At 38.2% G+C, this 16,542-nt stretch overlaps 1 protein-coding gene across 1 annotated transcript; it reads right to left on the bottom strand.

Moving 5' to 3' along the window:
* Positions 1-1,002: 1,002 nt before the first annotated feature.
* On the bottom strand, positions 1,003-16,025 carry LOC114479761 (zinc finger protein 2-like). The gene is made up of 2 exons (XM_028473604.1): positions 15,329-16,025; positions 1,003-2,853 (listed from the first exon to the last, which is right to left on the bottom strand). The coding sequence occupies exons 1-2, from the start codon at positions 15,732-15,734 to the stop codon at positions 1,394-1,396; spliced, it is 1,866 nt and encodes a 621-aa protein (XP_028329405.1). The 5' UTR covers positions 15,735-16,025; the 3' UTR covers positions 1,003-1,393.
* Between the last annotated feature and the right edge of the window lie 517 nt (positions 16,026-16,542).

Here is a 16,542-nt window from a genome sequence, read left to right as displayed (position 1 = left end):
TCCACAGCACCTCGTCCACTCTCCCTGAGAAGCCTTGTCCTCATGAGCGTGGTCCTGTAAATAGGTCTCGCTGGTCTCTGAAGAGCCGCTCTCTAAGGAGTCTTCAATTACTAATATTAATATAGAACTATACTTGTAGGCGTATGCATGTCACTCACTCCCTGGGACGTCAATATAATGTCCTTTGTTTTTGCAAGTATACCCTTCATATATGATATGTGTTGTGAAATCTGTAATATTTGATTATTTCACACAAAGGTATCAATTTTACATGGATGTCTTTAATTTCATCCTTCCCGTTGGGGTCGGAGTTTCCCGTTTCTCCTAATTTTGTGCATACGGCAGGGTCAGAGCTGCCTTAGGGATACGCACATTCTCCCAAACATTACTTACAAGTGGCTTACGCTTTTTTTTCCCATACATATGTGTTTAGAAATGAGCTGCTAGACATTTCAACAGTTTATTCCCATGAGCAATCAGGGCCCTAAACATATAAGGACACATTGCCCCCCACTACCCCTCCTTGAACTCTATAGCGCTATCCTCTTGCTTTTTGAACATTGTCTGTTGGCACACTATGTCTGATGTCTTGTCCGTACCTATTGTTTGACTGTTGTGTGCATCAAATGGCTGAGAAAAACATTTGTACTAAAGTGCACTGAAATGCCGAATAAAGAACCTTGACTATGTATGCATGTGCGAGTGAAAATTTAAGTATATGAAAGGAGAATTAATGTATCTACAAGGGCCAGAATGAATTATGTCTTGCGCGGTCCCTCGTGTAAAAAAGCTATTCCCAAAATGTAAAACTGTTTCATTTTCCATTATATCAAATTCAATTTCAACAATTCATTTCTGAAGCAACATAACATCAAACAACATTTTTGATTTTTTTTAATGTTTTTATGTAATGCAGATACAAAAACCAAAGTCTTAGCATTTCTTCTAATATATATTTACCAAAACATGATTTAATGTTCCAGATTAAGAATTCTCACGGGATTAAACTAAATTCTTCAATCAGGCACAACTGACAGATTGTAACGCATTGGCAAAAGTTATTTCAAAATAACACAGATGAGGCTTCAATTTTCAAAGGTAAAATAATGTATACAAAATGTTTCCTTTAACTACCAAAACCAATTTATCTAACAAAACAATTAAAACAAAAACAGTAACCAAAATTTAATACAAAATAAGTATTTTCTTCGGACAAATGAATAGATATATTTACCATATTATCGTACCCAAAGGGTTTCTCGTGTGTCGCTTGTCATTTACATATCCAGGTTAGCCTTTAAATTTTGTAGCAAATATCACATCTATTACGTTTTTTTCAAGAGTGGATTATGATGTGTCTAACGAAGTGAATACAATTACAACAATTACTTCATTAATCACATATGAAAGGTTTCTCTCCTGTGTGGACTCTACTGTGGACCTTCAGCGTAGAGTTTTGTATAAAACATTTGCTACAAACATCACATTTGAAAGGTCTCTCTCCTGTGTGGACTTTAATATGAAACTTCAGCTTAGTCTTTTCCTTAAAACATTTACTACAAAAATCACATTTGAAAGGTTTCTCTCCTGTGTGGACTCTACTGTGTATCTTCAGTGAAGAGTTTTGTACAAAACCTTTACCACAAACATCACATTTGAAAGGTCTCTCTCCTGTGTGGGTTCTCAAGTGGACTGTCAGGTTAGACCTTTCTTTGAAACATTTACTACAAAAATCACATTTGAAAGGTTTCTCTCCTGTGTGACTTCTCATGTGTGACTGTAGGGCACACTTTTGGACAAAACATTTACCACAAACATCACATCTGAAGGGTCTCTCCCCTGTGTGGAGTCTCTTGTGAATCATCAGCTTAGGCTTGTCTTTGAAACATTTACCACAAAAATCGCATTGGAAAGGTTTTTCTCCTGTGTGATTTCTCATGTGTGAATTTAGGTAACACTTTTGGATAAAACATTTACTACAAACATCACATTTGAAGGGTTTCTCCCCAGTGTGGATTCTCTTGTGGATCATCAGTTTATGCTTTTCTTTAAAACATTTACTACAAACATTACATTTGAAGGGTCTTTCTCCTGTGTAGTCAGTAACAGTTGAATCTGTATTGAATGTCACTGTCTCATCATCCACACATGCATTGGAAGTCTTAAGTGATTCAGATTTCAGTTTTTCTTGAACTTTGTTTGCACGAATCTGCTGAAATAAAATCATCTGTGATTTGGCAGCTTTACATTCCATTTCAGCATTTGTATTTGAGTCAGATATCTTCCTCTTTTTACTGGTGGAGTCAAAGTCATTGGTCTCAACTTCAGAGACTGACAGAGGTTTCTGCCAACAATCACCGTCTCCATCATCATTGTTACCATCCCCAGCCTGAGATGAGTCTGTTTCCATTCCATCAGCACCTTGTAGAACTAAACTGCGTGAATCTGGGTTTCCTGCTGCTTCTGGTTCTTTGTTGTTAATTCCTACAGTTTGTCTCTTCATTAATACATCTAAACTGGAGGTTGAAGGTTCCTCCTTAATGTTGATTTCTGGTTGTTGTCTCCGGTGTATCATCTCCTCTTCATCTTCACATTGATCATTGAACAGAACAAGCCCATTTGTCTCCTGCTGCCTACAAAGGTGGTCTCCCTCTTGACCTTCACTGAGCATTTCTGTTTCCTCCTTTATGTCGAGATGCTCTGGGAGCAGCTGCTGCACATTTTTCCTCTCACTGGAAACGCAATGAATAGGTGACGGCTGCTGAAGCTGTAATCTGTGCAGCTGAACTTTGGGCATGAAGGCAGCCAGCACAAGTTTTTGTGTTGGATCTGTTTTTGGAACAGAATGGGAACCTGAAGGTAGACAAAAAACACAGGATTATAATAAAACTCAGACAATGTTTCTACTTCTTTGACTCCAACATGAAAATCCTAACTGGTGTTTCAGTCTGTATTTCATGTATTTTATGGATTTTTTAAAGTTATGGTTTAATCAAACTCTCAAACAGCAGGATGTAAAAATGCTTATTATTTAATTTTTTTTTAAAACACACAATATCTTTAATGTGGTTTCTCACCAGTGGTATTTGCTTATTCATCAATGAGGACATACCTTCTATGTATTCAGATGTTATTAAATACAGTGCTGCCCCGATTGGTCGATGTATTCGAGGTCATCGACCATTAAAATATCAGGCTTCCTGTCTCAAACGGCTTTGTAATTCACTTCCACATCACTGTGTGTGCTGTGAGCACGCTGCTGCTTAATCAGCTCCTCCTTGTTCCCTCTTCCTTCTTTCCCTGCTTAGATCAGCCCTTCTCAAATAGTGGGGCGTGCCCGGGTGCAATGCCGGGGGGGTCATGTACTAAAGTAAAGTGTAATTGCATATCCACTAAAGTAGGCAGGAGTGGTGCTCTCTATTATAGCATAGAGACAAACCCTTAAAAAAAGGCAAGTCAGTTAAAGCCACATGTCAAATGTCACACAGGGACCTTTATTAACAGAGGTATAGAGAACAATATCAAAATGTATAAATCTAATTATGTGCACATTTTAAAAACAACTTCAGCTGACCACGCACACGCTATTGGGGGTGGACCCATTCTAAATTAATGTGCACCTGTCACTCAAACGCATACCCTGCACCTGCAAAGACCTCTGCAATCTAACCAACGTCTGACACTACATCTACATTTTCCATAGAATGGGTACACGGACACAAGTCACGTTAATGCGTTAACACGTCTGCAGACGCCACACCCACGCCACGTGCGCACGTGCAGGTCCGTATGCTTGTCTGAGAACAGGATATTCACCGTTTTTCATTTATTTATTAATTTAATATTTATTAATTAATTAAAGTCAATGTTTGTCTTATTTGATTAGGAATATAGCGAAACTGTAACTCATTTTCTGTCAAATAGGATTGACACTGTAGCTTCACTCACGCCACTACACCTAACTATTTTACAGTAATGAGGTAAGTTTAATGCAAGTAAGGCAGGCAGGTACATGTTAAATGGACTGGTGCGCATTAATTTAGAATGGATCCACTCCCTACACACGCGCACGCCGATGATGGCCTTCTGAGGACTGTCCCTTTAAGGGCCATGGTAACATGAGGTCAGAGTTGAGTCAGATCTGCCTTCTTCCTGATTTGTACTGAGCGCATGGACAGAGTTTTACGTGACTTTTCTGTTACCGTCATGTCTGAAACGACATATGAGCGGTGTTTGAGCTTCCCCTGCATACAATAAACATGCCGTGTGACGGTAACGAGTCCTGTTTAGAATGTTATCAAGTGGAGCCCCCTTGATCTCTACAGTGCGCACACACTTGCACACAGTGTTTTACTGAGCATTATGCTGGTTATAGACCTTCTTATTATGGGTCTTTAGCGATATGGTAAGCCACAGCTTTGGTAAAATTTTGAGTCAGATATTTTCAGTCGTTTGTAGGACACACCATGGGCCAGTGAAGCTTGCAGCAGGGTTTGTTTCGGCGCAGCAGGCTTTGTGGTCTGGGTCACAGGTGCTGCACGTCGTCTTACACACTCCTCGTACTGATCTTTATGGTGGGTTTGTCGTGCTCGAAGCTTTAGTTGAAACTGATTTTCGACATTCCTGAGAAAGCACACTTTGATGCTGATCATCAGCCAAACCATTTCCAAATTATTGAACCATTCTTTTATTTACTAACCAACTCTTCAGTGGTGGACTCTTGTGTGAGTCTGAGCAAAGCTACGTTACGTTTGTCTGAAAAATAAATGCACACGCCGCCGATCCACAAGCACATATAAATATATACACAATAATTTATGATAAATACACACACACACACAAATGGTAACACGCGTAAATTGTGGATATATTTGTGGATCTGAAAAATGTGAAAATCTGAAAAATACATGTGAAAAATCTATTTGTGAATATTTTTGAGACAAATCTCTCCCCTAAAGGCTCAAACATACTTGGGATGGACACCCGCAAGGCAGACTCCGCGCAGATTTTACTACTGCGAGGACTTCTCCATGAAGTTGGTGTCACACAAAACACTGCTCAGCATTGTATCCACCCGCATTAAATGTAACACCGACCTGCATTTCACCTCGTGGTAAAACAGAGCACGAGCTTAGACAAGAGAATGACAGATGAGCTTCAAAAGTAGAAACACCTTTAAAACATGTCCCAAGAGTACAAGGACTACAGGACAGTGCTTAGAATCATGGGATATGTAGAATTTTAATGGAAACTACTACGCGGCGGTGCATATGTAAGCTTTGCCTACAACACAGCAGAGCTTCCATTCTTACTCAGAGTATGTACAGTAAGCTCTGAGGACGTCCACACAGAGTCTGTTGTGCGTTTACTAAGCAGCTCAGGGGTGGAATATTCAGGAAGTGAGTAATCGTGGCGGTTTGGCTGGGCCCCTGGGGGTGGGTGGGGCGGCGGGGGGACTTTAGCAATAACTGAGGCGCATTGCGCTGGCGGTGTCAAAAAATGGTGACCTGGGGCGCTCTGGGGGGCTGGGTCGGTGCGGCGTGCAGCGTCCCCTCATTGCTCAGGGCGGCCGGGGGTTGTGGTCGTTGTCCTCGGGCGTGCTGCTCGCGGTGCTGCTTCTATTCGGGGTCCTTCTGGCCTTGGGTCCGATCCCTGGCTCCACTGGCGGGTGCCCACAAGCTGCCCGTTCGTCGCGGCTCTGGCCGTCTACTGGGCTCTCTGGGCCCTCCCCTCGGGGGATCACTTTACAGTAATCAACTCTTCCCTACCCTTCCATTTCTCTTCCTTGAATCGCTCCTCCCTGCTCTATTGAACAGAAAGTACCTGTATATGAGAGCGCTTCGCTCCACTCTTAACTTGGACCCTCAGTTCTGTCCCCACATAAAGTAAGCAATGATGATTAATGGGGTAATGATATGTGTGATTAATATTTGTCTTTACTCTTACAATGTGCAACTAAATTCTTTTTGCAGTTCGCACAGATGTTTTTACAGTAACAATATTATTTTTTGAGTAACGAAGTAAATTAACCCAATACACTTGAAATATTGGTAACGTAATTACTTTAGGAACAACTGTCTGAATATACTTTCTGGTGTTACCCATTTTTTCTGACGTATGGTCTGCTAAGCGGTAATAGTAGACACACACTCCAGTGTAGTCAGCCTACCATAATCCCTGCTAAACTAGCAGAGCCATTCCCCACCTCAGTAAGGGAAGTTTTCAAAACAAACTTCAAGAGTTGTGGGCAGAGTGAATAGACTGATGCACACACAGCGTTTCAAACAAGGGACTTTAAAGACCTGCTGCAGCCTTAAACCTGATTTATGGTTCTGCATCAAGTCGACACCTTAGCCGCAAGTAGCTCTCTACGTCAACCGCCAAGCCTTAACCTGACGTGCGGCTCCCAAAAACCCTGTTGTTTCTACAGTGCAATGAGTCAAAGAAAGAACCTAGATCGACAAAAAGTGACAGACTTTTATTATCTCCTTTCATGGCTACAGCACGTGAAGCACCGCCAAACGAAGTCAATCACAGACAAAAGGTGTTTGCTACTGTTTACTGTTATTATCACTACTCTGCCTTATCTCTGTACCTACTGAGTGTTTGTGTGTGTGTGTGTGTGTGTGTGCGTGCGCGTGTGCGCGTGCGTGTGTGTGCGTGCGCGTGCAGAGCTAAAAAAAAAAACATTTTATTTCTAAGGTACATGTTTTCCGCTTATTTACAATTTTGTACAATTTTAAATTTTTTCAGAAAATATTCGTTTTTAACTTCTGTGAGGACACAAAATAAATACTAATAAAAAAAAGAACACCATTGAAAAAAATGTATGTAAAAAATAAAACAGTAATTCAAAATAATGATACAATTAAAAGATACAGTAGATATAAGTTGTGCTGACATGGATTATTCTGACTGCTCCTTTTTAATCATTTATGTCATATAAATATGTACGAGAGCAGCATTAATATCACACACGTTCCCCTCAGGGATCAATGTTTTACTGAATCTGAGGAGGAAACATACAGAGGCACAGCTTCAGAGTAAAACATTATACAAAAATATTAAGGAGAACACATAAATCAAAAGTCTTGATGGGTTTCATATTAGTGGAGTGTTTGATGGTTATCAATAATGCATAGACGATCTGATATCGTTCAACACATGAGTGTTCAGAGCCCTGCTACATCTTTCAGAAATCACTGGCAGCTTTTCCAAAAGAGTTGCCAACGTAATACGGACTTTTCGATAGATTAGGAAGCCACCAGCTCCGATCAGCAGCAAGCCTACTATCATTATTTCACTCATGAAGATGTCCTCCACGTCTTCCACGGAAAGACACGACAGACACACAACCAGTGCATATCAAGCCGCAAATGTCCTGCTTGGACATGCGGGTTCAGCACCCCCGGTTCTTTTTGTCGAAAAAATCTGGTCGATAGCACTGAGAGACCAACTAATATATTCCATTATTCCAGTTTTTGGATGAGTCGCAGAGAGAGGCTCTTGTTAGGCTCACAGGACCAGACAAAGCAGCAGCAGGGAAAGATAAGGGAGGGAAAAACAGAGAGTGTGACTACCTTCGTTGAGAAGCAGAAGAGAAACGCACTATTGAACCTGCAGCGACCTTTTGCGCGTAATGCTGTGTTCAATGCAGCTGGGAAAATTGCAATTCTTCCACTCATTCACAGCTACAAGGTTGCTCTGGACCGAAACATGGTACTGTTTGATTTTACGTGAATCGGTACCAGGTAGTTATATTTATTAGTTTATTTAGGAGGGATAGAACAGAGAGCATTGTTAAATTTTTAAAAAATAGCAACCGATGCCATGTCCATGGGCCATCTAGCCAAAGGCTAATTTGCAGACACAGTCCCCAAAGGCAAACAGTGATACATAGTGGTAAACTACCATGGAGAAACGAGGAACTAAATAAACTCAAAAGAAATTGTAGGGGGGCAGAGAGGCGGCGGAGAAAAAACAAGACATCAATAAATCGACAAATACTGTGTGATAAATTAAAAATGTACAACAATGCTGTAAGGAAATCAAGGAACTTATTTTTTACCAAACTAATAACTCAAAAATGTAATCTAAAAATTGTGTTCTCCACCTTCGACCACTTAACAAACCCTGATTTCACCAGCTTAAAGACCTTACTGTTGTTTTTAATACTGTTTTAGCTTAAATTTTATTGTGGTTTCATACTATGTTGTTTTGGTTTTATCATGTACTGTTAAGTGACCTTGGGTGGCCTGAAAGGCACTGAATTTCAAATAAAATGTATTATTATTATTATTATTACACCATCAGAGCACCTTTGTGAGCAGTTTGCAGACCACTTCAGAGCAAAGATTGACACAATTAGATGCAATATGTTATCGAATAGCAGTATGGATTTTACTATTGCTAAGTGCCAATCTTTGCCTGAGGAAACACTGGACAGTTTTGTCCTGGTTGATGGTGAGATGCTTGATAGTTTTCTCCACTGTAAAAGCCACCACATGTCTTTTAGACCCAATCCCGACTTCACTTTTTAAATCATTTTACGGATGAACTTTTAAATATTATACATTGCTCTCTTCAGACAGGCACCTTCCCTGCTGACTTTAAAGCAGCCGTGGTGAGGCCCCTTCTGAAGAAGAGCAATTTGGATTTTAATGACTTCAAAATCTACAGGCCAATATCTAACATACCCTTACCCTTACTTCATCTGATTTGAATATTTTGGAAAAGTATCAGCCTGGTTTTAGGGTGAACCACAGCACGAAGATGGCCCTCCTTAATATTTTAAATGATGTGAGAGTAAACTTTGACCGTAAAAGTCAAACAGGGTTGGTTTTGTTAGATCTTAGCACCGCTTTCAACACAGTAGACCACACCATTCTTATACATAGATTCAAACATCTGGTGGGCCTCTCTGGTGCAAGACATAGATAGTTCTTATCTTACCTGACAGACAGAACTTTCATGGTAAGTTTAGATTTGTTCTCCTTTAAGGTTCGTAAAATAACATTTGATGTACCACAGGGATCAATTTTGGGCCTGTTTTATTTAATCATTATATGCTCCCTCTTGGTGACGTTATCAGGAGACATGGAGTAAACTTCCACAGTCATGCTGACGATACACTATGCTTGGGTGGTATCCAAATTTTTATACCGTCAAACCTCTGCCTTCTTTTATCGCAGTATACAGTATTACCGTGACTAATTAAAAATGATGACATAGGGCTCAGAGAGCGTCACCAAAGTTTTGACTTGTGCTTTCACCGCTCAGTAACTGAATACCAAAAGCAAATTTGATTTTTTGTTTGTTTATTCACATTACTATTTAAAATGTGACCTGTATCAGACTGCAGTGTGAATGGTTTTTTAGATGATTTTCACTGCTTTTTAAAGACCTACAGAATATTTTGTACTATGACAATCTGAAACACCAGATTCTGAAAGATTGAAGTCTCCAATTTCATCAGTAAAAATAATCTTGTTTCTAGCTTCGTTCTTCCGTAATGAGCAGTTGAATAGAGCCAAGTTTCACACAAATTGCAAGTGAAAGTTGCGGATTATCATTGATTATTATAATAGTCAATGAACACAGCTCCATACATGTCACTCATCTCTGTAGTAACTATTGTGCAATACTGTAGTAATGTTTCCATGAACAATTCACTAGTCACTTTACCTGCTGTTTATTCTGTCCAAGTCCTTATGCTGCTGATACATAAACATAAGTCTGCATCACTGTAAACACTTTAGTCTGAACCTACAGCTAATGGCATACTCTACTTGCTCTTGGTACTTATATAATGAAGTGCAATTATAGTTTTTATAGCCTATACCTTAGGTAAGATTTTTAAGCATAAAGAGTCAACTTATTCCTAATATTTCAGATGTTTATATTGCTATCTTATTTATCCTGTTTGAGGGCTCCTTTTTTATTCCTGTTCTGTAGGGTTTCCCCACTGTGGGATGAATAAAGGTTCTCTATCTACTGACTCTGTCATTAACCAGTAGTAATAACGTGCAATACTGTAGTAACTGGAAGAATGCAATACTCACTTCACTAGTCAATAAGTGCTATTTGTTTTGTCCATATCTTTCGTAGCCTTCACTGAAAACATTACTCTGGAACCCCGAATTTCGGAGTGTAGGGCATATACAATTTTTTTTTAATTAGGACTAGTACAGTGCCCGTCGGAAGTATGCATTCATGTGGGAGCATCAGTACAGTTGTCAATTATGACCAAATAAGAATGTGTTTGAAGGTTGGATGTACAAAGAGGTGTACATACTCTGTACTCTGTAGTGTTATAAAGGTGTTTATTTGCAGGTGCAAAGTTAAATAGCGTGTGCGATATCCTTGGTTTAATTTTATGGGACATGTGCATGATAAATGTGTTGTTTTTTTAATACTAATTTTTATATTATTTTTGTTTGTATGTATTTTTCTGTAATGTATGTTTTTGGAGTTATTATGTGTATTTTTGCATCTTTCTGTTGTTTTTTGTGTATTTTTGTATACTTAGAATTTTTTGTTGCCATTGTAGTGTGATTCGGGAGTCATATTGTGTATTTTTGTATCTTTTTTAGTGTAGTTTTGTGCATTTCTATTGTCTCTACATCCATCTCCTCCGTGCGTTATCTCTCTCACACGCGTGCGCGTCTTGCACATAATCCGTCGCAGATTGTTAAGAGAGAAACGGAAGTACCACAAAAATTGAACGTTTTGCAATGCATAATAATAACAACATACTCTGTAGCTTTATAAAGGGGTATATTTGCAGGTGCAAAGTAAAATTGCGTGTGCAATTTCTCTGGTTTAATTCTATGAGACATGCGCAAGATGAATGTGTTGTTTTTTTACTCATTTTTATATTTTTTTCGTTTGGTGTATTTTTCTGTAATATATGTTTTTTTGGAGTCATTATGTGTATTTTTGTATCTTTCTGTTGTCTTTTTGTGTAATTGTTGTTTTTTGTTGCCATTGTAGTGTGACTCTGAAGTCATTTTGTGTATTTTTGGGTTTTTTTTCGCGTATTTTTTTTTCGCATTTGTCTTGTCATTTTAGTGTATATTTTTGTAAAAATAATTGGTTTTGTGTATATTGAGTTATTTTCATAATTTTGTTGTCATTTGGTGTATTTTTCTGTAATATATGTTTTTTGTAGTCATTTTGTGTGTTTTTAGAGCCTTTTTGTATATCATTTTGTGTACTTCCTGTATACATATTGCTTAGTTTTTTGTTTTTCGTCATTTGTGCATTTTTTTGTATAATTATTGGGTTTTTTTTGCATTTGTAGTGTGATTCTGGAGTCATTTTGTATCTTTTTATGTGTAGTTTTTTTGCATTTCTGTTGTCTTTTGTGTATTTTTTGTATAAATATTTAGTTTTTTATATTTTGAGTCATTTTCATATTTTTGTTGTCATGTTTGTTGTGTGTGTGTGTTTGGGGGGGGGTGAATCCATTCTCAATTCATGCGCACCAGTCCATCTACGTGTACCTGCCTGCCTAACTTTCACTAAACTTATCTACGTTTTGATTAAGTTTATAATAAATGTTTTTATAAAATCATCATGCTTTGACTGGACTTCATCATTCAACCAGAGCACATATCATGTTTCCAAATGAGGTGAACTGTAAGTTTGCCCTGACACCCCTGTTCTGACAAATCTTTTCAACATGTCACTCAGGAAGTGCACTTTTCTACTGAGCTTCAAAAGATCAACTATAATTCCAGTGCCCAAGAAGACACCTGTGACGTGTCTGATAGACTATTGGCCAGCGGCCCTCAAATCTGTCTTGATGAACACCCTTGAGCGATTGGTGCTGGATTATATCAGAGATACCGCTCCAATTTGCGTACAGAAAAAACAGAAGTGTTGCTTTGCTTTGAATTCACTCAACTCTCGATACGATTCTCTCACGATTTATTTTACAAAATGGGACTGTAGACAAATGATGTTTGAAAAATATTCCTTTATTTTTTGGGGGGAAAATACTGTACTATTTCCTTTTATTTATAATTGTCAAAAGAATCCCTTGATAAACTATTCAAAACAATGCAATTTAACTTAAAATAAATCTTGAATGAAATAAATAAAGGAATAATACAAATGAAGAAAAAGTACTGCGATTCAATTTTATGAAAATCGATATGAACCGTGATACCTATGAATCAATTTTTAACTGCCTTACGATTAATCGTTACATCCCTAATCTTGATAATAAGAAATCATACAATAGAATGCAATTCATAGATTACAGTTCAGCTTTTAACTCAATGGTCCCAACGAAGCTTTTTTATAAACTCAAATACCTTGGACTTGATGATGCCATTTGTAAATGGATTTTTAATTTTTTAATACACACAGATAGTGGAGCCCAGAGCTCACAGTAAACATGGTGATGCTGTGTTTAGTTGTTATGCTGCAAAGAAGTGGAACAAACTGCAGCAGAGCTGAAGTCAGCATCACATGTGAACATTTTTAAATCAAAGTTAAAGGCACTTTTTTTCTCTACTGCATATGATTGAGAGAGAGAGATTTATGGTCATGTTGTTGATGTAATGTGTTTGTTGATGATTTTAATTGATTTTACCGATGATTTAAAATGTTCTTATTGATTTTAAACAATTGAATGTTTTATTATGTAAAGCACATTGAGTTGCCTTGTGTATGAAATGCGCTATACAAATAAATTTGCCTTGCTCCGCCGGACCAAACTGAAACCGTAGCCAGACACACACAGAAAAAATAAATAAATAAATAAAGAGAGACACACCCCAGAGACACACACGGCAGAGAGACACACACACGTCGCGTTCTGAACGCATCTTATATAAACCCTGCATTAAACAAACACAGCAAGCCGCAGAAACAAACTAGTGCGGGCATTTAGGAATCGAAAAAAAGAATCATCGTTTCTGGAACCGGACGTTAGGAACTAGTTTCTATTTGGAACCGGTTCTCGGTGCCCAACCCTACAGATGATACAACCATCATTGGGCTTATCAACTCAAAAGATGAATCACTTTATCGTGAGGAGGTAGAGAAGTAGTGTAATGGAGTAAGGAAAACAACTTGCTTTTTAACACATCAAAAACTGGTGAACTTGTTATTGACTTTTGTCACAATACAATTCAGTTGCCTATTACTATCAATGATTGTGATGTGCACATTGTTGAGAAATGTAAATTATTGGGCGTGACTTTTTCTCATGACTTGAACTGGAGCTCTAATACCAGTAACAATGCTAAGAAAGCAAGACAGCGCCTCTTCTTTTTACACAAGATTTGTGACTTCACCCAAAATGCTAAGATTATTTTAAACTTCTACTATTGCTTAATTGAGAGCGTTTTAACCAATTGTATTACTGTGTGGTTTCATAATCTCACTGTGAAAGAAAAAAATGCTTTAAACAAAGTGGTTGGCTCAGCCAGCAGGACCATTGGCTGTACTCCTGGAGGCCACACATAAAGCTGGACTCTTAAATCGAGCTTTACAAATTGTGAATGACGCCTCAGGCCACCCTGCCAGGGCCATCTTTGAAATGCTTCCTTCAGGGAAAAAGTATCACTGTATCAAATGTTCTACTGCTCACCATTTGAACTGTTTCTTCCCACAAGCTGTGACAACTCTAAACAAGGCACTTTAATTTTGTATGGACTTTTTATTGTACAGAATCGACCCACACAAAAATGACCTTACCCACAGATGTGGGTACATTTCTGTGAAAAATAAAACTCAACCAGGCACTTTGAAAAGGTTCTGATGCTGGGAGACAGTGTAATGAAGCGTGTGGGTTACTACATCCAACAACCGAACATTTTGACTTATCCTCTCGTAACTTCGGCATCCTTGAGCTTGGACTACAAAATAAAAGCGAGAAATAAAAATGGCGGATTGCTCTAAGTGTTGGACCTGGAGTTGATGTACTAATTTGGCAGTTCCGCTGAAAATACTGTGATGTAATAGTTCAAAAAACGTAATAGAGAATAGAAAAATCGAAAGATTGAAAAATAGAAATGAAAAAACAGAATAAATGGACTTGATTTTATATAGCGCTTTATCACCACACTGAAGTAGTCTCAAAGCGCTTTACATATCAGCTCATTCACCCAATCACTCTCACATTCACACACCAGTGGGACAGGACTGCCATGCAAGGCGCTAGTCGACCACTGGGAGCAACTTAGGGTTCAGTGTCTTGCCCAAGGACACTTCGACACATAGTCAGGTACTGGGATCGAACACCCAACCTCTCGATCAGAAGACGACCCACTACCACCTGAGCCACGGTCGCCCTATATAAAGATATCTACGGAGCACCTGAAGAGACTAATTTGATTTTTTCTGTACTTCTAAGCACTCTAAATATACAACAAAATGCATTTAAGGGCTAAAAAAGTGGATTTAGCATGATATGTCCCCTTTAATACAGGCGATTGGCTCGAACACTTCCGTCTTTACCTGAGGACCCCTTTGTGTTAGATCAAATTGAATTAGCTGAGCAAGCTAATATTTTAGTCATTTTTATATATAAATATGTATTTATTTTGCAATATGATTAATGTTAGATTTGGTGATTTGATTTAAATAAAGATAAAAGTGATTATTTTTTTCAGTTACTTTAATGAATGGATATCTACACATACTGTATACCTTGTTTAGTATGAAATAGCCACAAAGTGAGGAAAAGAAAAAAAATATGCATATAAAATTGTGATATCATTAGCATCGCAATAATCTCCGATTAATTGAATTGTAGCACCCTGAAGAAACCGAATCGAATCGTGAGGTCACTTATATTGCACACCACTAAAAGTTAGGCAGTAACAGATTTAAAAAACTACTTTAGCTTTACTTACCAATTTTGGCCCTTCAAGAGTTATACATTTCAACATTTTTGGCACCGCTGGCCACGCCCCCTATGCTGTGAAAACTTCCTGGTGAAAACCCGAAACATCAGTGTAGTCGACATGGCAAATAGTTGGTTAGTAACATCCTAATGACTGACACTGTGGCCCTTTAATTATCTATAGTTTCATGTATGTCTGTTTGTTATTAACCGTTTTATTTCAGATTTTATTATACTGGTTTTTATGTTGATATATACAAACTCCATTTTTACTTTAATCCAAGATATTACACTTGAATTCCATTGCTGTATGCACATATTCATAATCTTGTTATATTAATTAATGTTAATTTATTGGCTATGTTATTGTGCCATTATATATATATATATATATCAGCAGTGCACCCAGTTTGTCTAAACAGCATTCATTCTGTTGAGCTCTCTAACTTCCCAGTGGAAAACACTTACCGACGTGTTTCCTGGTGTTATGGTGGAGACGCTGGTCAGGAAGGATGCTTTTCATTTCAGCATCCAAAGGAACTTCTCCTGCTCCATGTTCAGTGTTCATGGCTTGTGACGGAGTCTTTTCTTGCTCTGTTGCTCTGCATATTTCTATTGCTCTGTGTAACGTCAGCCCACTTTCCTGTAACAGTCTCGCTTTCAGGTGAGAGTCTGTGATGCTAAACACAAGCTTATCTCTGAGCATGTCATTCTCAATCATTCCAAACTCACAGTCTTTGCTTTTCTGTCTCAGCTCTGTGATGAATCTGTCCACTGGTGTCCCTGATGTCCTCTGATGGCACCACAATTCATGTCGTTCAAACACAACATTTTTCTTTGGACCGCAGTCATTTTTAAAGGCTTGAAGCTCCATTTCCTCTCTCCGTTTATGCTATCTTTAGTTTTCTTTACGGTAGCGTCTGGGCAGTGTTAGCTCCTCTGCTAGCTTGGTTAGCAGTGTCTCTGAAACGCCGTCTTCTCACACCGTGTTGTGCTGTATAACTTCCCGGTGGACTTTGAGGGCACTATTACTGTGTCTGACTCCAATTGTAGGCTGGATATTAATTACGTTCATTGAAAGACTCACACATACATCGGCGTTCAGATTATTACAACAACGACAACTACTGCTGCTGCTGCTGCTGCTGCTGCTGCTTCTTCTTCTTCTTTGTTGTTTTTGGTGGTGGCGGCGGCGGTTCTTCTTCGTCTTCGTGTTTTTCGGTGGTTTGCCTCCGAGTTGTTGCCTTACCGCCACCTGTTGTCACAGTCTGATGTAGTTTTATTATAATCTTTTTTTTTTTTTTTTTGAGAATTTAAATAAACTATTCCTATTCGTATAGAGATTGCTACATGACACACTATTACTTACTCAAGTTGTTGACCGAGATTGTGACTCAGAAAAAAAGTCTAAAAAGGATTTCCAACAAGTGTTTTATTTTTATCCAAACAAAATAAACGTAATAATAAAAAAAATGCATAGAATAAATTATAAAACATTTTTATTCCAAACTCAATACATGTAATAATAAAAAAACTGCATAGAATACATTTTAAAACATATTTCTTTTGTACAAACACAATACAGGTCATAATAATAAAACTGCATAGAATATATTTTAAAACCCTATTTTTTTTTTACAAACTCAATACATGTAATAATTGAAAAAAAATGCATAGAATAA

Source organism: Gouania willdenowi, chromosome 17 (genome assembly GCF_900634775.1).
Source record: "Gouania willdenowi chromosome 17, fGouWil2.1, whole genome shotgun sequence".
Lineage (NCBI taxonomy): Eukaryota > Metazoa > Chordata > Actinopteri > Blenniiformes > Gobiesocidae > Gouania > Gouania willdenowi.
This window is presented reverse-complemented; position numbering and strand designations above follow the sequence as displayed.